General features: G+C 36.0%; 1 protein-coding gene across 15 annotated transcripts in view; it reads left to right on the top strand.

Annotated features, from left to right (window-relative positions):
- Positions 1-22,816, top strand: part of LOC108022354 (dnaJ homolog subfamily C member 16) — a 274,183-nt gene that overhangs the window by 90,962 nt on the left and 160,405 nt on the right. For all 15 annotated transcript variants that reach the window (XR_007763726.1, XM_050886281.1, XM_050886280.1 and 12 more), the window contains one exon: positions 9,137-9,351. Coding sequence is in view for 14 of the 15 variants with exons in the window: in XM_050886281.1 (XP_050742238.1) it covers positions 9,137-9,351 (215 nt within the window). In the remaining variant the exon portion in view is untranslated. The remainder of the gene's footprint in view (positions 1-9,136; positions 9,352-22,816) is intronic.

The raw sequence follows: 22,816 nt of genomic DNA, 5'->3' as shown, positions 1-22,816 counted from the left end.
TTGGGGTTCCGCTCTCTGGCATATGAAAATAGGCAAGCCTTTAAGAGTAACCGCATACTAACAAAATACTACAAGTACTATTTGAAGGGTATTTATTTATTTAACCATTTAATAATACTGGTAATGGTTGCTTTTAATTAAATAAACGTAGATAACGTAAAGAGACGTGTAGTTAAACATTGAACTAGACGAAAATGTGTGAATAAATCTAATCCAGGTGAGAAACTAATGTCTGTTTACATTTGCATCCGTGACGGAAGAAATGAGATTGGCTTAAATAATGGTAATGGTTGCTTTTAATTAAATAAACGTAGATAACGTAGAGACGTGTAGTTAAACATTGAACTAGACGAAAATGTGTGAATAAATCTAATCCAGGTGAGAAACTAATGTCTGTTTACATTTGCATCCGTGACGGAAGAAATGAGATTGGCTTAACGTAGAGACGTGTAGTTAAACATTGAACTAGACGAAAATGTGTGAATAAATCTAATCCAGGTGAGAAACTAATGTCTGTTTACATTTGCATCCGTGACGGAAGAAATGTGATTTTTTTAAATACAACTTCTTTATAATACTCGCTGATATTCTTTTGCTAAAAAACAAATTTCAAATTAAAAACTAATATAGTTATTCTAAAATTTAAAATTAAATTCTTATGCTTAAACTAATATACATTTTTAAGCAAATAGTTTCACGGCTTTCCCTCAGATCCGTCTAGAATTCAAATAAGCTAGTATACTGAAAACAAGATACACTTGTGTGTATAAATGCAGTTTTAGAAGCCGGAGGAAATAACATAAAGTTAAAAACAAATTCTTTATAATAATTATTAAAATAAATATACAAACTCCCTACTGATTTAACACATTACCTAATAACTAATATTTTGTTCACAAATTGGATGAAATGAAATCCGCCGAAAACGGCAGGGCATACAGTTTTTATTCTAGAATAAATTGAACTGAAATGTATATTTTTCATCAATACCTATCGATTCGGCTCACAAAACGCTAAAATCTGTCTACCGCCCACATAAGTGTATTGAAATAGCGTGTAGGTGGCGCTTAACAATATCGATTTGCTGCTTACATATCTATATTTCCCTTTGGCTCCCTTAAGCTGAATAACGGTTATCTGATAATCGAATCACTCGACTACATCGTTCTCCCTTGTTATAACCTTTCATTATTATATAATAATTTCAGTTAGAAGTGTGCAACGCAATGAAAAAGACGTTTCCGACCCCATAAAGTATATATAATCTTGATCCGCATTTCTAGACGTCAGGCTGTCCGTCCCTTTCTACGCAAACTAGTCTTCAGTTTTTGAGTTATCGGGCTAAAACTTTCCCAAAAGTCTTTTTGCTTTGAAGGTAGTATCTGTGTTGGAACCAGCCGGATCGGACAAATGTACCTTATAGCTTTTTAAAAATTATATCTTTGGTGTTTTTTAACATATAACCTCCTACGCTTGGAAATACAATTTTTTAATTAGTTCTGAATTTCGAATTTCATTTTATCAAAATCACTCCCACCAAAAAAATTGGAAATCATCTCCCAAATGCTTCCATAAAACATAAATGGTGTTTTTAACATCAGAGCTAACTTTAAACCCTGTCCCCCATTTATTTGTCTGCAATAAAGCTTCTTTACCCATAACTCTTCAAACTTTATCTATCGCAAAGCCTGTGTTGGCTATTTTTACTAAAATGCACATAACACCACTCGCAAGCAAGGTATTTGTGTGTACACTAGATTAGTCAGAAAGTATGTAACAGGTAGAAGGAAGCGTTTTCGATCCCATAAAATATAATATATATTCTTTATCAGGATCACTATCCGAAGCGATCTAGTCCGTAAGTTTGTATGAACGCTGAGATCTCGGCAACTATAAGAGGTAGAGGAGTGGTACCTAAATTGGTTTCAGCAGAGTGATACCAAAAAGGTATACTTTCATGAATTTTTCACACAATACGCTTAATGTCAGGTCATTTATTTTATTACCATATCAAAGAACAACATATAAAATATACTTAAAAAGATTTTTATCATTAAAAAAAAGGTGTTTACAGCCAAGTTCTGGAGGCGCCTTCAAGAATGAACAGCGTATCTCCTTACTGGAACATCAGAATAAAAATTGTTCTTAACTAATGAATGATGTTTCTGAAAATAAGTTTTCTTCTCTTATTTTTTTTTTTACTTTTGGCGACATTTTGAACAATTTTTAAAAACGTTATATTTTGTCTTAAAATGTCGATACATAAGTTATTAATAATTATTATTATTATTAAAAATAATCAGTATAAAAGAAGACTCCATAAGGTTCTCAAGAATTGTGCTCACCAAATTAAAAAAAGATCAGTCAGTAGAATGATTTAAAGTTTTGGACGCCAGAAGAGCTGGGTCAATATTGTCATAGATTTGTTTAATTTTAATAAAAAATAATGTAACATAATATAACGTTTTTAACGTTTTAAAAGGCTATCGACCGCGAAAGTTTACATTCAGTGCTAAACCAACTTGAACTCTTGGGTTTTAGTCCAAGTCTTAACAATACAAAGCCCTTATGATCAATAGAACTTTTATAGTCCAAGTTAACTGAACATTAAAACTACTAAGCTCCACAAAAGTGTTCGTCAGGATAGGGTATTCCTTATTCTTAGTAGAAATTACTTCTATATTACTATCCTGTCTGCCATGAATGACAAGCTTGCAATAAACAACAAAAAATATCGCGACCCTAGCATACAACAAAAAATTAGCTTTCTCTGAGTTCCCAGCCATTAGGGCACACGAGGAAATGAAAACGCAGACGTGGCTGCCCACAAGATGGACCAGTCCCCAACCTTCGTCTTTACTCTCATTAATTGAAGAACATACACGACCTTCCTTGAAATCCAAAAGATGGACAAATAAAACGCTTTCACTCACAAATACAGAAGATTTGTTCCTACATGCACCAAATTACCTCTCCCAATTGCGATCAGTAGGCCCTATTGCAAATAATTCTGCGATTTCCGGTTCGTAGATGCCTTCATAAAAATTTAATTGTAACGATGGTCTTCCCGACTTTCTGTACTTTTTATATAAGTTAGTTTTAAGGTTGCATTAAAAAAGTTATAAAATTGCGTCAGCTCCTTTGAAAATTGAAATTTACAAGGTGAGTGCCAAAGTAAACAGGACTTTTTTAATCTAGCCTAGAGAGAGCCTCGACTATCAGATACCAGTTACTCAGCTTAAAATGAAAAAGTTATTTAAATAGAAGGACTCAGGGGGCTGTTTCAAAATTGATCTACGTGATATCTGGAATGCCTCAGGGTAGTTACTTAGGCCCATTACTGTTTACTTTGTTTGTTAACGATCTTTATTATAACACATTCTCGTGTACTGATGTATGCTAATGATGTAAAGCTTTGCTTATCATATATTGGTGTAGCGTCGGCTTTCAACTTACAGTCAGATATTGATTGTTTTCATAGATGGTGTGAGTAAAACCTTTTTAATTTGAGCTGCCTAAAATGAAACGTTATGACTTTTTATTAGTTTCTTATTAGTTTATTTATTAGTTTCTCTTTTCAAAATACGCTACTCGACCGTATTTATTCCGTAAACGATTAAGGTGTTCTTCTGGTTTTTGGGTTTATAAAGCGTTGGTCGAAATAATTTGATGACCCTTATACAACCAAATTATTAATTAGCTGCCTTGTCCGTCCTATTTTGGAATATTGTTCGTTGGATTGGAGTCCACAAGATAAAATTTATCTTATTTTACCTGCGTAGTTTAAACTGGGATTTTCCCTGCGTAGTTTGAACGTAAGGCTATCTTCCTACCAGAGTAGATTACAATTTGTTTATTTACCTATGGTACTATTTTTATACAAAATATTATATATATATAATATTATATATTTAAACCGCCTGAATGTTCCTGTTAGACTAACACGAAATTATTATCCTCTAAATTTGCCACGATGTACATCAAATTTTTTTCTGTACGAGCCCTTTAATTTGCTCGTGCTTGGTGTCGTTGGCCCACTTATTTGTACTGTTCGAAGTGCATCAACGTCCATATATATATTTCAGGATCTTTTCTAACAGAGACTGATATTTCTTGCTCTCCTCCTACTGACTCATTTGTCTTGTTGTACCTTAAGACCGATATCATCCAACTATGGAACTGACAATTTTCCTCCCCTGCTCTGATACCCTCTCGCCTTTAGTAAATGTGACTATAATAAACTTATCGATATGATTTTCATTATAATTAGACGGACTTGTACAATTGTACAGACATTGAAAGTGCCACTGAACTATTCCATACAGTGTTAAATACGTTTTTTAATGAATACGTACCTGATGGGTTTCTTTGAAACCTAAACAGGCCTCCTTGGTTTACCAATGCGCTTCAAAGACTTAAAAACCTTAAATCTAACACTTATAAAAAGTATAAAAAATCGGGTAGACCAGCTGATTTTTCGAAATATGTGGTGGCTCGAACAGATTTTAATGTTCTCAACAGTATATAAATCGATGTTAATTTGAATTTTCAAACGATCCGAAACAGTTTAAAAACTTTGTTAATACAAAGCGCAAGTCATCGGCATTGCCTTTAACGCTACGTCTAAACTCAATGGACGCAACGACGGATTCTGAAATTGCAGATTTATTTGCTGAGTTTTTCCAAACTACTTATAGTTCGACAGCTTGGTCAAATTCGAACTACCCTAATCCCTTAAAAAGGTAGCTTTCTCTAAAGAGATTTAGCAACAACATTGTATATACAGATTTTAGTAAGGCCTTTGATTCCGTTAAACACTTACTTCTTTTAAATTTGAACTGCCTTAAAAGCGACGTTATGTCTTTTCATAGGGGTACTCCTACGTTTATAAGTTACTTTCTTAAAAATACGCCACTCGACCGTATGTATTCAGTTAACGATTTAGATTTTCTTCTGGACCCTAAACCACTTAAACCACTTAACAAAGCCATGAGTGTTCTTGGGTTTATAAAGCTTTGGGCTAAGAATTTGATGACCCTTATACGACCAAATTATTATTTACCTCTCTTGTCCATCCTATTTTGGAATATTGTTCGTCGGTTTGGAGTCCACAATATAAAATTCTCTTATTTTCCCTGCGTAGTTTGAACTGGGATCAAAACGTAAGGCTACCTTCATACCAGAGTAGATTACAATTGCTTCAGTTACCTACACTTGTAAATAGTAGAACAATGCTTGTTACTATTTTTTTTTACAAAATCTTATAAAAGGTGACATTGACTCTGCAGATCTTTTAAACCGCCTGAATGTTCCTGTTAGACTAACACGAAATTATTATCCTCTAAATTTGCCACGATGTACATCAAATTTTTTTCTGTACGAGCCCTTTCGCGTTCTACGTAATAACTATAACAACCTTCATAATTTAATTTGCTCGTGCTTGGTGTCATCGGCCCACGTGTTTGTACTGTTCGAAGTGCATCAACGTTCACATATATATTTTAGGAACTTCAGTCAGAATCATGCCATTATTTCTAGACCTCTCTCTGATTTAACTAAGAAAAAACGTCAGTAAGCAACCGACTGACTTCTCCATTGGTGGATTTGGTGCTTTGGTGGTCAAAAGCATCCGGTATACTTTAAGAGTAAAAGGAGAAGCTACGCTTAACAAAAATACGGAAGTTACCAGCTTGAGATTCTTGCAGTCATCAATACACTTACAAACTTTAAATAGTTGGGCATCCATTTAAAAGCAAAATCTTTGCGCTATGGGTCCTTTTTTGACAGGAGTAATATTATGAGGTCAAGCATTGACTCCGAACTAGTAAGAAATATGTGGATGCCCTCAGCCGTTACTTGTTACGCAGGAACAAGATGATTATCTCAGAGCGATACACGATATTCTCAACGTTGGAAATGATTTCTACAATGACTCCTCTCTCAGGGAGGGCATACTACACAATATTAAGTGCATATTGACCATAATAAGTCGATACAGAAAAAACTTATTTTTGCACTTCGTAGTTGGATCCATCAATGGTAGTCCACTCGCTGTTGAGACGTTGGATCCGAACGACAGAAGTCATGGAGAATTGGATCAAAGTTATGTCGAGACCAAAGTCGCCATCAAGGATCAGCTAGATGTGGAACTCAACAGCATCAGACCACCATATTCACCGTTTTCGCTGGCCCAATCTAGTTTATTGCTCTGTCGAATTTGCCTATCTTACCTTGCCAACGTTCGACAAAAAAATTTTCGAAATACAACAATTTTATCAACTTTTTCACTCTGTACAGCTTAAAGGAACCTGCATTATACGCAATCAAGGCGTTTCCAATAACCATCAAAGTTTCCATCCAAACATACGCTTCCTGACAGCTTCCTGACAACGTTCTCTCATCTGCACACTCAACCGGGAAAAGTTATCATAGCCACTGCCGTAGTTCTGGACAAAGACGCATCAGGAACAGACAGGTCTGGCAGTCAGAATCTGAAATTGACATCTCTTCTTGGAATTCATCCACCAACACAACTTTGGCAGATGATAGATTTCATGAATCTCGTCGCATCGATCTTTAAGTTGAAGTCTTCTACCATTCGCTTGCCGTTGGGCAAATAAAGCTCGCACCACACATGCCAATACTTAAAAAAATTGTTGTTCGGCTCGGTCATCGGCAGTTGATGTCGACAACAACAGCAGCAAGTTTCGGACTCTTATATGTCAAGCACAGTCTGCATTGATAACCACTTGAAGAAGGTTTGGGAGCTGGAATCTGTCACTGTCTCACCTGAGATTCTACATCTGCATCACCAAATCTCTGAGGCGCTTTATACCAGCACTATAGTTCAGGACTCTCACGGCCGCATTGTAGTCAACCTTCCCTTTAAGGATGTTCCCTCTCGTCTTGGAAACTCCGCTAAAGTGGCTCTTCGATGATTTTACGCAAGGGAACGCCGCATGCTAAAATACCCTGAGTTGAAATCCCAATATGTATAATAAGATTTCAACTCAGGGAATATCACACGCAACTTCACATGTCCAGCCCTTCACGACTGAGACAACTGCTTGTCCCGCTGTGCAAAGGGATCTTTAAATGCATATTCTCAAATTCAGACTGTTTCAATATGCCATGACTGCTGAAGTGACAAAAATGTTCAGGCAAGTCCTCGTCGATCAAAGCTTTAGAAAATATCAATACATATTTTGGCAAGACTCCCCATATGCAGAACTGCAGACGTTCCACTATTTGGCTGACAAGTACAAGTAGGAATTTCCGATCGGCGCATTGCTTATCAAATCATCGTTTTACGTGGACGACCTGCTTTGCTCAAAGAAAGACTCTGGTCAGACTCACAAATATTACACACTTGACTCCAGCAGCACTCCGTTACGCCCTCAACCTTCATAGGAAATGGCGTGTCAATATGCAGAGCTTAGCATCTGACGCCAAATACAGATTCGTGCCCACACAAAATAATCCAGCCGATATTGTCTCTCGTGAATGCACTGTTACCGAACGGGACGCATCAATGTGTTTCACCGGTTTTTCTAAAAACGCCAAAGTGACTTAAATACCTGAGCAAAAAGCAAACTCTGACGGATTTGTCCTAACTTTTTGATTGATTTATTTACATTACATTGATTTAAATACATTTTAAATGGCATTTAGTTTTCGGCCCTTTAGGGATTGCAGTATTTAAATAACATTGTTTACAGATATGTTGTAAATTAAAATTATATTTTAAATGTATGTCATTACTGTTATTAATTTATTTGTTTTCTCATTTTCTAATTCAAACGCCATTAAGTTTCGAAATTCTCTTTAAATTAAAATTATAATTTAAATGTATGACATTACCGTTATTAATTAATTTGTTTTCTCATTTTCTAATTCAACTGCCGTTAAGTCTAGAAATTCCCTTTAAATTTGGGACATACTATCTTCATATTTGTATACCCTTGCAGATGGTATTATGATTTCAGTCAGAAGAATGTAACCCAGTGATGGAGATGTTTCCAACACATATATATACAGAAATATATATATTCTTGATCAGCATCACTAGACGAGTCGATCTAGTTATGCTCGTCTCTCCGTCCTTCTGTCCGTCCTTCTGTCCGTAGTTCTGAATTTCAAATGTAATTTTATCAAAATCGGGCGACTATATCATATAGCGTCCTTAGCACACCAATCGCTGTGGTGACACGTGGTGACAAAGCGCACCAGGAGGGTGTTCGAAGGCGATGTTTTTAAAAGTAACCCGCAGACAAGATTTTAAGGGAACTTCTCAAAATGAAAAAATAATTCTGTTTGTCCGATTTTAGACTATGTTAAACAGCTCAATATAAAAGACATTAGTTTTACCACTTTGGAACAACAAGCTAGTTTGGCGTGAAAACAACAATAAACAGTTAAAATTTCGATATACGACCCATTGCTGTAAAAAGTACCGTTTGAAAGCTATTAAAAGAATGGCCGCATTTACCAGTTCAGAGCAGAACAGAACCAGTTCTCAGTGTTTTACATGCAATACATTGTTGTATTATATCACGTTTTAAAATCTGTATTCATCAAAAGTGGCCACATTTAGTAGTTCAGAAATTTTTTAGTGTATTAATTAAAGTTTAATTCTATGATTTTTTGAAAGTAGATGATTGATTTCAAAAACAAAAACTTTTGTTATTAAACATAAACACCTCTTAAGGAGGTAAAAATCTAGTTGATCGTATAATACTATTTCGATCAGCATCACTAGACGAGTCGATCTAGCCATGTCCGTCTGTCCGTCAGTTTCTACGCAAACTAGTCTCTCAGTTTTAAAGCAATCGGGCTGAAACTTTCCTAAAAGTCTTCTTTATGTTGCAGGTGAATATAAGTCGGAACTAAAAGTCTTTCAATTAGTATTACAGTTATTTGGGGTTTAGATTTTACCACCTTATGTTTAAAAATATTAGCGCAACATTGATTTTGCAATTAGCGGGAAAAAGGAATTTTATACCTAGTTGCTAATATATACTGTATTTTAAAGATTTATCATCGAACAATTTATATCTTGGCTTTTACATTTATTTTTAAGATTTAAATTGATAATAATTGACTGTTAACCAAATAAATAAATTTATTTTTATTTTAGGTTTGTGAATATGAATAATGGTCGCTCAAACAATATAATTGATCTCTTTAAAGTCAATACGAGCCTGGATACCGTTCTTATATTTAATGAAGATTCAAAAAGTTACACAGCAAGTGTTTGTATGGCGGAAATCCCAACTCAAACCTTGATAGATGTTGTTTCTGCTAATCAATTTTTGGTATTACCCAGATTATCATCACAGGCCATATTTGAAAGTAAGTCTTTATAAAATAAGTACTACTAAGTACTAAGTACTACAAAAAGTATCCACAATTTATTTATTATACCCCTTACTCGTAGAGTATAAGAGTATATTATATTCGTCGGAATGATGTATGTATCCCCAAAAATTATATATGTGTATAGTGTGTCCGACTATATGTTTGTCCGTATGCTCTCGGAAACTATAAGAGCTAGAGGAGCATGCAAATTCCTCGGCGAAGCACAAGTTTGCTTCAGCGTTATGCTAGAAAACAAATTTAAACTGAGGTGTATTTATCTCTCCAAAACCTTTTATTTCAGCCATAAAAATTTTGCACACTCTATAGCAAAAAAATATTCCTAAACAGTTGTAACCATAGTTTTAATGCTAGAAAAAATTTAAATGTATGAGTCATAAAAATACCTATCAATTGTTCTACAAAAAGTTTACCGCGCCCACTAAAACACCCACAAATTGCCAATATTCTGTCTGCGAGGCCCATAACATTCTTTCTTGTTTTATATTTTATAATGAATTCAGTCAGAAGTTTGCAACGCAGTGAAGGAGACGTTTCCGACCCCATAAGATACATATATTCTTGATCAGCATAACTGGACGAGTCGATCTAGACATGTCCGTCTGTCCGTCCGTGTGTCCGTTCGTTTCTACGCAAACTAGTCTCTCAGTTTTAAAGTTTATTGGTCTGAAACTTTTCCAAAACTCTTCTTTCTTTTGCAGGTAGTATATAAGTCGGAACCAGCCGGATCGGACAACTATATCTTATAGCATCCATAGGAACTGTCGGGGAAAAAATTTAAACAAAATTATATCTTCAGTGTTAATTAACATATAACCTCCTACCCTTGGAAATAACATTTTTTAATTAGGTTTGAATTTTGAATTAAATTTTTTGAAAATCGGATGACTAAATCATCTAGCTGACATAGGTAAAATAATATGAAGAGATTATATTTTTAGTGTTTATTTATTTTCATCAAAATCGGGCGACTACGTCATCTAGCTGTTATAGGAAAGATCCGAAAATGGGTGCGGAAATAATATAAACCAAATTAAAGCTTTGGTGTTTTTTGACAGATTATTCTTTAATATTAAAAATAAATTTCTTTCTATTTTTTAGATTTTCGAGATATTGAAATAATTTTTTTTTAATATCACTGAAGCCAGCAAAAATCATTAAAAATTTCACATGATATTACTTCTGTTCATTATTTCTTATAACTTCAAGGGTATACAAACTTCGTCTTGCCGAAGTTAACTTCCTTGCTTGTTTTAACTAAGTCAAGTCAGTTCCCTATTCATGGCAAAAATAAAGGAAAAAGTCAACTTAACTTAAAACTCCACGGTTCTACCTCCTTCTTTCGTAATCTTCGTAAGCTTAAGCTCAGCGACCGTGGTCTGGCATCATAGTGTTCCCCTTCTTGTAAAAAGCGATAGTGGGTAATTAATGTTAATGAACTAATCTGAAATCCTTTTATTTCAGCAGCAAGTTAGCTGTTTTCACAAATACGCTAATACTAAACCGCTAGTGGCGACACTAGTTGGTGATGTAGACTTGGTGGCACAGGATGCTCTCAAAAAGTTGTTTTGCTTGAAGCATCATCATTTTCTCTTCTTTTGGCTATGCAACGGATAACTTATCGCCGATGCCATCGACTATACCCGTTGGTCGCAGAGTGGACGGGTAGATTCGTCGGATAGTATAAAACCGGTAGAATGAAGCGTTTCCGATTTTATAAAGTAAAGATATTTTTAATCAGCATCACATAGTCGATCTAGCCATGTCCGCCTGTCCGTCGGTCTGTCCTGTACGTCCGTATGAACGGTAGGATCTCGGAAACTTTAAAAGCTATAAAGTTGAGATTTGGAGTGCATTCTTCATGTTTTGGGAGAGCGCAAGTTTATTTCAGAAGGGTGCCTCGACCAACCGTCCTCCCTGAATGCAGTATAGCGCACACGTTTATGAATATTTTGAAAAATGTTAAATTCCATTTTTTTTTTAAATTTCGATTAATATTAATAAACAATCCATTAAAAAGTTATAAGAAATTAAGAAAGTCTACACTAAGTGGGGCCATAAGGGGTTTGCGATTGTGAACAATCGCTTCGCTGCATACCTTTATCGCACTATTAGTTAAGTAACGGGTATTTGGTGGTCGATGGCACAATTTTCCTTCGTTTATACTCTTGCAGAGGGTATAATGATTTCAGTCAGAAGTTTGCAACGCAGTGAAGGAAACCCCATATGAATATATATTCTTGATCAGCATCAGTAGACGAATCGATCTAGCCATGTCCGTCTGTCCGTCTAGCCGTTTGTTCGTCTGTCCGTCTGTCTGTCCGTTCCTACGCAAATTAGTCTTTCAGTTTTAAAGTCAGTCTGAAACTTTCCCAAAAGTCTTCTTTCTATTGCAGGTAGTATATAAGTCGAAACCAGCTGGATCGGACAACTATATCTTATAGCTCCCATAGGAACTATCGGGGAAAAAATTAAAAATATATATCTTCGGTGTTTTTGAACATATCACCTTCTAAGCTTGGAAATACTATTTACATTAACAATAACAGTAGAAACGATCGGAAAAGTTGTGGAAAAATAATATGAAACAAATTATAGCTTTTTGGCTTTTTGACATATTATCTTATAATATTGGAAATATAATTTGTTATATTTTTAAGAATTTCGAATACAATTGAAAACAAAATTGGACTACTATAACAACATATATGTATATGTAAAAAACTAAAGTTGATTATTTCTTATAACTGCAAGGGTATACAATTTTGGGCCTGCCGAAGTTAACTTCCTTTCTTGTTTTTTTATTACGACATTTGAAAATTATGCGTTTTAGTTTAAGCTTATATTGGTTACGAAGGTCAGCGCTAAAAACAGATACTGTTTTTGAAAAATCCATGGTCTGCTTAAATAAAATTTAAATACAGGAACAGTGGTTAGGTACCGTTTATATACAATATTGCCGTATTTTTTTCTGAGTTAATATTGGATTAAAATTTGGTGCGAAAATTAGCAAGCCTTTTAAGTTAATTTGTGTTTCAGCGAAGATGAGTGGAAAATATAATCATGTGAATTTAGGTTATCTTTTCCTTGTCGACCACCGCGATATAATATTGCGAATAAAGGATAACATTCTTGCGAAATGTCGTAGTCACGGTCTGTCAACTAATCAGCAAGTAGTTCAGAAAAACTCAATCAAGCGACATGTACAGATCACCCACAAAGATGATGATGGCACCATCAATGATCGTTCACGTACGCATCTCGTAACATTATACGAGTGCATAACAATAAATAGAACCCAGTTTGTTAACCACGACAACATCCGGCAAAGAATTAACTTGCGACCTTTTCAAATACCAGAGTACTCGTTTTGCAGCTGAACCGTATTCTTTTTACGGATGATTATCGCACTAGTCCTCAAGCAGCATTGACACATAGTTAAGAATAAACAACTCAAAGTTGTTATGTATCAAAAAATGAAATTTAAGAAAAAACATAAGTTTAAACAAGGATTAATACTCTAAAACTCTTAATAGGTTTCAGAAGTGGACTCACCTTGTTGCACTATTTAAACTTAAGATTTCTAATTAAAACAAGGAAAAACGATGTAGTCGAGCGGCTCGACTGTCAGATACCCGTTACTTAGCTTAAGGGAGCAAATGCAGATATATAAGTAGAAAAGCTATATTTAAGCGCGCCACCTACCGGCTATTTTTGTAGATGTTATGTGGCATACAGAGTAAAGCGTTTATGAGAAAAACACATTTTAGTTAAAATTTTGATTCTATCAGAAAAGATTGCGGATCGCGGAGTGAGTTAGAGTGGGGCTGGCACCCCGCTAAAACAAATTTGCGCTGCGCAGAAAGCCCAAGAATCGGCATGCCAAATCTTATTGTTTTAGCTCTTATTTATTTATTTATTTATTAAAGATGATAGTGAAGTTTTTAAAACTAAAACTAAAATAGGGGGTTGAAGTTCTAGCTACGGGGCCTTCGACTACGTATTATTGAACTTAATTTAGTGATATTTTACATTTTGATTTTAGATTGGATTATACAAATTTGTTTTTTTAAGGAAGTTTATGATAGTTGCTATATTTCCTGCTGATGGGTGCATGAGGTAGTCAGTGGCTTTGAGATCTTTAAAAAAAAAGCTGCTTGTCCTGGGTTATCGCTGGGCATGAGTCTAGGATGTGTTCCATGTTAACTGGAGTTGATTGGCAGAGAGGGCAGTTGCGGGAGGTGTTTGGATCGAGAAGGTGTTTGTGTGTTATGTTTGAGTGTCCAAGACGGAGCCTTATAAATTAAATTTGGTCAATTCTGGTGATTTGTTCTTGAGTTATGTTAGAAAGTGCTGATATGTGGGTGTTGTTTGTGTTGATGTTTTTATGTCATGTGTTGCATTTGTTTATAAGAGTTTCATTTTCTTGCCTCAGGTGATTTTTTAGAAGTTTGTTTATGTCTGATATATTTTCCTTTTCCCTATATGTAAGTGGCATTTTTGTTGCTTCTTTTGCCGTTTTGTCTGCGAGTTCGTTTCCTTTAATGTTGGAGTGTCCTGGGGTCCATAAAATTTTTATTTTAGTTTATTTTAATTGTATTTGTGATCTTATGTGTGCTGAGTATTTGTTGCGGTTTTGGGGATTGCGGATTGCTTCGATCGCTCCTAAGGAGTCAGAACAGATTACAAACTTTCCTCTTTTCCTGGTTGCAATTTTAATGGCTTCGAGGATTCCAATTATCTCTGCTGTTAGGATTGACGAGTAAGGTGGTAGGTTTCCGTAGTGTAATATTTCAGTGTCGGTGGTAATAGCAAAAGCGGTAGTTGAATTTTGTTGAGATCCGTCCGTGTATATAAATGTATGGTTTTTGTAGTTTTGTTTTGTTTCATTGAAAAGTTTTTGGAATGTTTCGGGTGAGGTGTTGTTTTTTTTGTAGTTTTGCAACGAGGTGTTGATTATGTTTTGCAGTAGTTGCCATGGCGGTTTTGTTTTGTACAGTTTTGTTGGTTGGAAGGGTATGTTGAGAAGTTAACAATTTTCTATAGCTCGATTTAGTGTTGAGGTCCATTTTTTTCTTCTGGTTATTAGTTTGGTAAATTTGTGTATTGGTGTATCTCTGGAACGGATAAGGTTTTTGAAGAGCTTAGTTGTAAGGTGGTCTCGCCGTTGCTCGATGGTTGGAATGTTGGATTCGTAAAATAGGTTGTATGTTGGTGTTGTGCGAAACGCACCTAGGGCTGCTCTGAGAGCTGCGTTCAGTGTGGTTTTTAAGTTGTTTAGTCCATTCTTCGGGGAGTATCCATAAATAAGAAGTGCGTAGTCAATTTTAGAAATAAGTATGGCTTTTGTGATGTTTAGTAGAGTGTTTGTGTTGCAGTTAAACTTGGGACTGGCTAGGCATTTTATGATGTTAAGTTTGTTGGAGAGTGATGGTATGATAGTGTCAATATGTGAGTTCCAGTTGTATTTCTTGTTTATGGTTAGTGCGAGTATTTTGAGTGAATCTACGTTTTATTCTAGAATTCTTGGTTGTAATGGTACAGTTGCACCTATGTTTTCTACATATGTGTAGATTCTCACATTTTGTTTGTGACAGGGATGCGCCTGAGTAACTTCCCCAATCTTCTATTTTTCTAAAGATGTGGTTTAGATGGATGTTAATGTTCTTTTTGTTTTTTTAATGTTCTAATAAGAGGAAATCGTCTGCATATGCACTAAATTTAATCTGTTTGAATCTTGTAAGGACGTCGGCTAGCTTGTTGAAGGCTATAAGGAAGAGTACTACGGATATGGGGTATCCTTGTGGGATTACATTTTCCAACGGGTGTATACTTGAATTGTGTGTCCCTATTCGGACAGTAATCTTTCTGTTTTTGGTGAAGTTTATGATATATTTTATTATTTTGTGTCCACATTTCCATTTTATTAATTGGTCAATTATTGCGTGTGTACCTTCTCGACGAAAGCTCTTGCAAAGTCAAGAGAGATGAGTGAGGTATGTTTCCTAGTATTAAGAGACTTCGTGATGATGTGATCTACATAGAACAGATTATACGAAGTCAATTTGCCTTTTTTGAAGCCAAATTGGTGTGGGTGTAGTAGTTTGTCATTGTTAAGGAACCACCATAGTCTGCTCGCTATTATGTTGTCCAGTGTTTTGCTCAAGCAGCAGTTAAGTGAGATGGGTCGGTAGGATGAGATGCTGGTTTTATCTTGTTGAGGTTTTAGTATTGGTATGATCAGGCTGGTTTTGTATGACTGAGTGGTTAAAATGTGGTTGAAGTCAGAAAGTATTCTATTTTTGATTGATGGTGAACTGTTTTTTATCATAGGATATGAGATTCTGTTGATTCCTGGTGTTGAGCCTTTAAGTGATTGGAGAGCAATGGTTAATTCGATTTTGGATATGGGCTTGTCAATTTCTATAGCAGACTTGGTTGGGATGTGATTGAGAGTTGTTGTATTATATTTATGGGAGTTAAATTCCTGACTAAAGTTTGCGTCTTTTGAGAGATCGGACCAGTGTTGTTCGAGCAGATTAGCGATTTCGTTTTTGTTGGTGGTGGTTATGTTTTTGTTGGTTGTTATTCAGTGTATTTGTTTTACTGGGTTAACACCGCAAAATCGGCGAATGTTGTTCCATATTTTTCTTGTTGGTGTGTTTGTTTGAATGGTTGATGTGAAAGTGGTTGTAGATTCCCTTTTCCTAATTTTAATTTCTTTTTTTTGAATCGCGTTTGCTTTTCTGTAGGCAATATTCGTATCCTGGGTTGTGTTTCTTTTCAGAGCTTTCCATGTTTGTTTTTTCTTTATGTGTAGGTCTGCTAGGTTTTTGTTCCACCAAGGAACTGTGCGTGAGTGTCGGTTGGGTAGTGTTTGTGGTATTGCGTGGTGTGCGCTTTTTATAACTATTTTGTTAATTAGTGCCGTTTCTTTGTTTATATTGGTTGAGGGAGGGTATATGTTGTTGTTGTTATGTGTGTGGGTTGCAAAGGCATCCCAGTTTGCTTCGGTTAATGGGTGCCTTTTTGTTGATGATGGTGTCGGTTGGAAAAAGAGTGAGGATGATTGGGAAGTGATCACTTCCGAAAAGGTCGTCTATTACATTCCAGGTTGTCAATGGTGTCACTGAGGGAGAACAAAAGCTGAGGTCGATGTGTGTGAAGGTGTTGTGTGTAGTAAAGTGTGTTGGTGATTTGTCATTTAGTGGGGTGAGTTGTGATTGTTCAATGAATTTGGCTACTGTTTTACCTCTTGAGTTGGAATGTGTTGATCCCCAGTTTTGGTGCCAGCTGTTGAAATCACCTGTTATCATGACAGTTTCGTTGCTTATGTTAAATACGTTGTTCAGGTTAATGCGCGAAAAGGATTTGTTGGGTGAGATATAAGTGGAGTATATTTTAAAAAGTTATCTTTTGATTTTGTTTCTACTGCTATTGCTTCTTCATTAATGTTACTTTGGATGTGTTGGATTGATTTGTGGATTAGCAGGGCTACTCCGCCAAATCTGTTAGGTGCAATGTTTGTTAGTATATTGTAGTTTATAGGTGTCGGTAGGCTGTGGAAGTATTGAATGTGTGTTTCTTGGAGTGAAATTATATGTGGAGAGTGTGTCTTGATGAGTATTAGTAGTTGGTTGTAGTTGTTCAAATATCCCTTTATATTCCATTGTAATATTTTTAAGGACTTAATTATTGAAGTTTTTGTGTTTGTTTTATAGTTTTCAAGTTCTTAGCGTTCATACGGACAGACAAAAATGGCTAGATCGACTCGGCTCAAAAACGCTTTTTTCTACTTGTTATTTACTTTCCGACGAATCTGGTATACCCGTTACTCGTAGCTCTGGCAATCGATTTAGCAAAAGTAGAATTGATCGCCTGCTGAACTTTGTCGACTTTTACCACTTAATTGGGTTGTCGATGATTAGTTTTGTGAGAACTGATATTATAGTGACGTCCAATCTCTCGACATGCCCGTTCACGGGGCAATACTTTTAGAAGTCTTGCGAAGTAAATGCAGACTCTCTATCAGAGATGATGCACTTTGGTTTCGCAGCTTTGCGATTTCGTCGTTGGAGAAAATCGATTAAGTACAGGCAGCAGAACTTGGTAATTGAATGCACAATGGCTGGGATGTGTTTGAAGTCTTTTTTGGTGGAATCTAAACGGACCTTAGAAATCCACATGAAAGGTTTGCAGAGGGACGACTCCTTTGTTCTGTGAATGCAGTAGACATGCCTTGTCGTTTTTAAAGATTGCTAAAAATAAATGGGATGCGAAATGTATAACCTTCTAAATTTTTTCCTCTAGGCTGGTACATTCCCATACTCTGTGAAAATTAGATCTCCGACCTTCGTTGATGCGATATTACCTGTCTCGTGAGTTGTATTGATGATTCGCCTTTCCATATCCTTGGGCCCTATACTACTAAATGAGTGTCGTTGATAAGCTTGTGTAGTATGCCCTCCCTGAGAGAGGAGTCATTGTAGGCATCATTTCCAACGTTGAGAATATCGTATATCGCTCTGAGATAATCATCTTGTTCCTGCGTAACGAGTAACGGCTGAGGGCATCCATATATTTCATACTAGTTCGGAATCGATGCTTGACCTCATAATCTTACTCCTGTCAAAAAAGGACCCATAGCGCAAAGGTTTTTTCTTTTAAATGGATGCCCAACTATTTAAAGTTTGTAAGTGCATTGATGACTGCAAGAATCTCAGGCTGGTAACTTCCGTATTTTTGTTAAGCGTAGCCTCTCCTTTTGACCACCAAAGCACCAAATCCACCAATGGAGAAGTCAGTCGGTTGCTTACTGACGTTTTTTCTTAGTTAAATCAGAGAGAGGTCTTGAAATAATGGCATGATTCTGACTGAAGTTCCTAAAATATATATGTGAACGTTGATGCACTTCGAACAGTACAAACACGTGGGCCGATGACACCAAGCACGTGCTTGTTACGCGCTGGGCCCTTTTGGGCAAAAATGTGAGCTCGCGAGGAAGATTTATGTAACAAATAGAGACGGTTTACAATTGAAAATAAAAGGCACAACCAAGGATGAAGTTAAAATATTAGTTTTTAATACCGGATAGAAGTTGAAATGCAAATTAAATGTTAAAGGTTGTTATAGTTATTAGGTAGAACGCGAAAGGGCTCGTGCAGACAAAAATTTGATGTACATCGTGGCAAATTTAGAGGATAATAATTTCGTGTTAGTCTAACAGGAACATTCGGGCGGTTTAAAAGATCTGCAGAGTCAATGTCACCTCTTATAAGATTTTGTAAAAAAAATAGTACCAAGCATTGTTCTACTATTTACAAGTGTAGGTAACTGAAGCAATTGTAATCTACTCTGGTATGAAGGTAGCCTTACGTTTTGATCCCAGTTCAAACTACGCAGGGAAAATAAGAGAATTTTATATTGTGGACTCCAAACCGACGAACAATATTCCAAAATAGGATGGACAAGAGAGGTAAATAATAATTTGGTCGTATAAGGGTCATCAAATTCTTAGCCCAAAGCTTTATAAACCCAAGAACACTCATGGCTTTGTTAACAGTAGTTTAGGGTCCAGAAGAAAATCTAAATCGTTAACTGAATACATACGGTCGAGTGGCGTATTTTTAAGAAAGTAACTTATAAACGTAGGAGTACCCCTATGAAAAGACATAACGTCGCTTTTAAGGCAGTTCAAATTTAAAAGAAGTAAGTGTTTAACGGAATCAAAGGCCTTACTAAAATCTGTATATACAATGTTGTTGCTAAATCTCTTTAGAGAAAGCTACCTTTTTAAGGGATTAGGGTAGTTCGAATTTGACCAAGCTGTCGAACTATAAGTAGTTTGGAAAAACTCAGCAAATAAATCTGCAATTTCAGAATCCGTCGTTGCGTCCATTGAGTTTAGACGTAGCGTTAAAGGCAATGCCGATGACTTGCGCTTTGTATTAACAAAGTTTTTAAACTGTTTCGGATCGTTTGAAAATTCAAATTAACATCGATTTATATACTGTTGAGAACATTAAAATCTGTTCGAGCCACCACATATTTCGAAAAATCAGCTGGTCTACCCGATTTTTTATACTTTTTATAAGTGTTAGATTTAAGGTTTTTAAGTCTTTGAAGCGCATTGGTAAACCAAGGAGGCCTGTTTAGGTTTCAAAGAAACCCATCAGGTACGTATTCATTAAAAAACGTATTTAACACTGTATGGAATAGTTCAGTGGCACTTTCAATGTCTGTACAATTGTACAAGTCCGTCTAATTATAATGAGAAATCATATCGATAAGTTTATTATAGTCACATTTACTAAAGGCGAGAGGGTATCAGAGCAGGGGAGGCAAATTGTCAGTTCCATAGTTGGATGATATCGGTCTTCAGGTACAACAAGACAAATGAGTCAGTAGGAGGGGAGCAAGAAATATCAGTCTCTGTTAGAAAGAAGAATAAAACAGATTTTATTGCAGACAGATGGTGCTCATAAATTACTAGATCAGAGCCAGGTGAAATATAAGAATATGTAACAAAAACAGATAAAGATTGCAAGGAAACTTTCACACATAGAAATTCAATTTCACTCGATCGGTCCTATAAGTATTAATATTTATAGATAAAATCGGATTAAACAGAATCAGATATCTCTGGTTTCAGCCGTAAAAGCTAAAATGTCTTCAGTAAACGCAGAGAAGTCAGCATAAAGCTTGGACAGCTTCATATTCAGTCCCCTAGCATTTTGATACGCCAAAAATTAAACTTTTTAGTTTTTTGGCACAGTGGATGGCCTGTTATTTGTTTTCGGTTTAGTTGGAACAAAAAATTACTAAATTATCATTAAACCAAAAGCTTTCAGAAAGTAAAAAATTAAAAACATCAGGCGGAGCAAATATTTTAAAAGACGAGCGTATGAAAATCGAAATTGTTCAACTGCAATATGTTCGGATGGGAATTTTTCACGTTTAAATCCCACAGATGTGGTATCTGGAGTGAATCTGGAAACAAATAATTACTTCCTTTGTGGAACAACTCTGTGTCAACAGGAACTGCTGCTACCAAGTTCGGATTTGGGCTTTTTTGCGTTTAGGCGACTCGGTTAATAATTTTTTATTATTAAACTGGGCACAGATGGTATTGAACCCCTCATTGAGTTGCCTAAAAGCACCTGAGATATTCAATAGGCTGTTTCGAGTCTGTTTTATAAAGCCGCTCATCTCAACCACCATTTTCTTGCAGGACCCACATGACCGCATTAGACCTTAGTTAAGATTAATAAAATCTTTTACTCTGCCGGTGAATCCTGCTCATTTGACGTGCATCATCGAATTGTAGAACCAGCATCAAATAAAGGCGTCTTTAGTTGAAGCCGCAAGTGTACAATTTTTCTTAGAATAGACAAGGGCTATCATAAGAACACAAATAGAAGCATGAAATTAAATTAAATATCAAAAATACCTCAAAGTAAATTTGGCACTGGGATCGATTTCAAAAATCCCAAAGACACAAAACCCAAAAAATATAAGAGCGCGAGATTGCGAAAATTTATCAAACGTAAGAGAAAAAAAATATTCTATCGACCGAGCGTTGCTTGTGCGACACTAACTTAAGCACGAGCAAATACAATGTAAATCAAGCAAGAAAGAGATAGACAGAGAGAGAGAGAGAGAGTTACAGAAATGGCCTTTAACGATTACCTACAGGTCGATTATAAATGGAAAGCCATCACGCTGTTTTACCATTACCACTGGGCTCGAGAACTCGAAGTTAGACATTTCTATGAATCCAGTATGAAGCCATCCATCAACGTGCCCTTACCAAGCGCGTCTCAGCAGAAGGCAAGCGCCTTGGTTATGATTTTGCGTAATTCGTTTTTGCTCATTGATATTTAGTTCTTTGTTATTGTCTGCAACGTCGATTTTCATTACGTTGGTTAAACAACGTAGAAATCCAGCATAAACTCGTTATTGTCAATAAGAATGTTCGCGTCGAGCTCGCTACCGAAACCAATTATAGCCACGCAAGAGTTTTGCAGTCTTGGTTTTTTACTACAATTATAACAAGTTGCCCCTTTCTTAAAATCTTTTTTCTCAGACCCCTCTGAACAATTCAGCTGCTCCTCTCAGTGATTTTTCGAGAATATACATTTCTGAACGTAATTTCAGCACATTATTACCGCTTGCTCTTCGAACTAGGTTAACCACGATTTAACTGATATTGAGTTAGTACCGTCAAAGGTTCAAACCGAATCTTCCATGTCGCGACAACTAAAAAAATATCGTCGAATATATCTAACTTCTCTTTTCTGTATTTTTATGAAAATTCTGCGTGCTTAGTATACCGCTTTGTTCTGCACCAATCTTGTCGGTTCTAGGTGTTCTCCCACTTACAAATACATTGTTAGCTTCGTCGGCTGGGGATATATATATATATATATATATATATATATATATATATAAACGATTCGTAAATATATATATATATATATATATAGATATATAAACGATTCGTAAATATATATATATACGTGCTATATAGGATGGCGGTTCACAAAAACATAACACAAAAATGACGTTACGCAACTGATACTTCTACACCGGTGCCAGAGGAGATCGACAAATTCTGTCTCTTTCCATTCAGCTGGGGTCTTTTATGCCGGACTACAACTTTTGCTAGCCCTCCCATATTAGATGAATTAACTAGGTGTTCGACACCCGCAATTTACCGAATGGCAACTTTATCTGCCTTTAAGGCCAAAAGAAAATTGCGATTTGGCAAAAAGTGGTGGTGCAATGTAAATGTGTCCTTTGAATCTAAGCTAAAGTGATCTTATGCATAACCAAAGGCAAATAGCCGCATATAATACAACCAAAACACAAGTGAAAATCAAAAACATTATAAGCATTCAAAAATGCATTGAAATACATTTAAATTAAGTGTATCGGTAGTGCTGATCCTGATAAGAATTAGCGAAGACGAGTCTCACTACCACTACTACTTAACCAATAAACTTATAATGAGAAAACGAATTTGAAACCATTGTAACTAGAATTTTAACATGGGGGTGTCATCAGCAGACATAAGAAGTGGAGTAGCTCAAGAACAAAGACATAATTTTCGACGGACAACCTTGACAATAGGGGATCGTATTGCGCGGCCCGCGACGATCCATTGGCACACGAATGTGTGAAGGGGAGGGAATATGGCCAAAACACAGCCCGATCGTATTGCGATCAAGCGACAGCTAAGCTTGTGGGGAAGTGTGGACTGACGACTGACGAACTTTATGATCTCATTTTATTTTTTTCCAGGCACTTTAAATATTTATTCTTGGTTTGTTGGAGAGGAGAGAGGCTTCTTGGTAAGCCACGACCCAAATACGACGTAACTTATGCTGACAAAAATGGAGCCTGAACATCGGACGCCTCTCCCTCGGCCTAAGTCCTGTTC

Source organism: Drosophila biarmipes, chromosome 3L (genome assembly GCF_025231255.1).
Source record: "Drosophila biarmipes strain raj3 chromosome 3L, RU_DBia_V1.1, whole genome shotgun sequence".
NCBI classification, from domain to species: domain Eukaryota; kingdom Metazoa; phylum Arthropoda; class Insecta; order Diptera; family Drosophilidae; genus Drosophila; species Drosophila biarmipes.
Note: the sequence above shows the minus strand (reverse complement) of the source record. Positions and strands in the feature narration are given on the sequence as shown.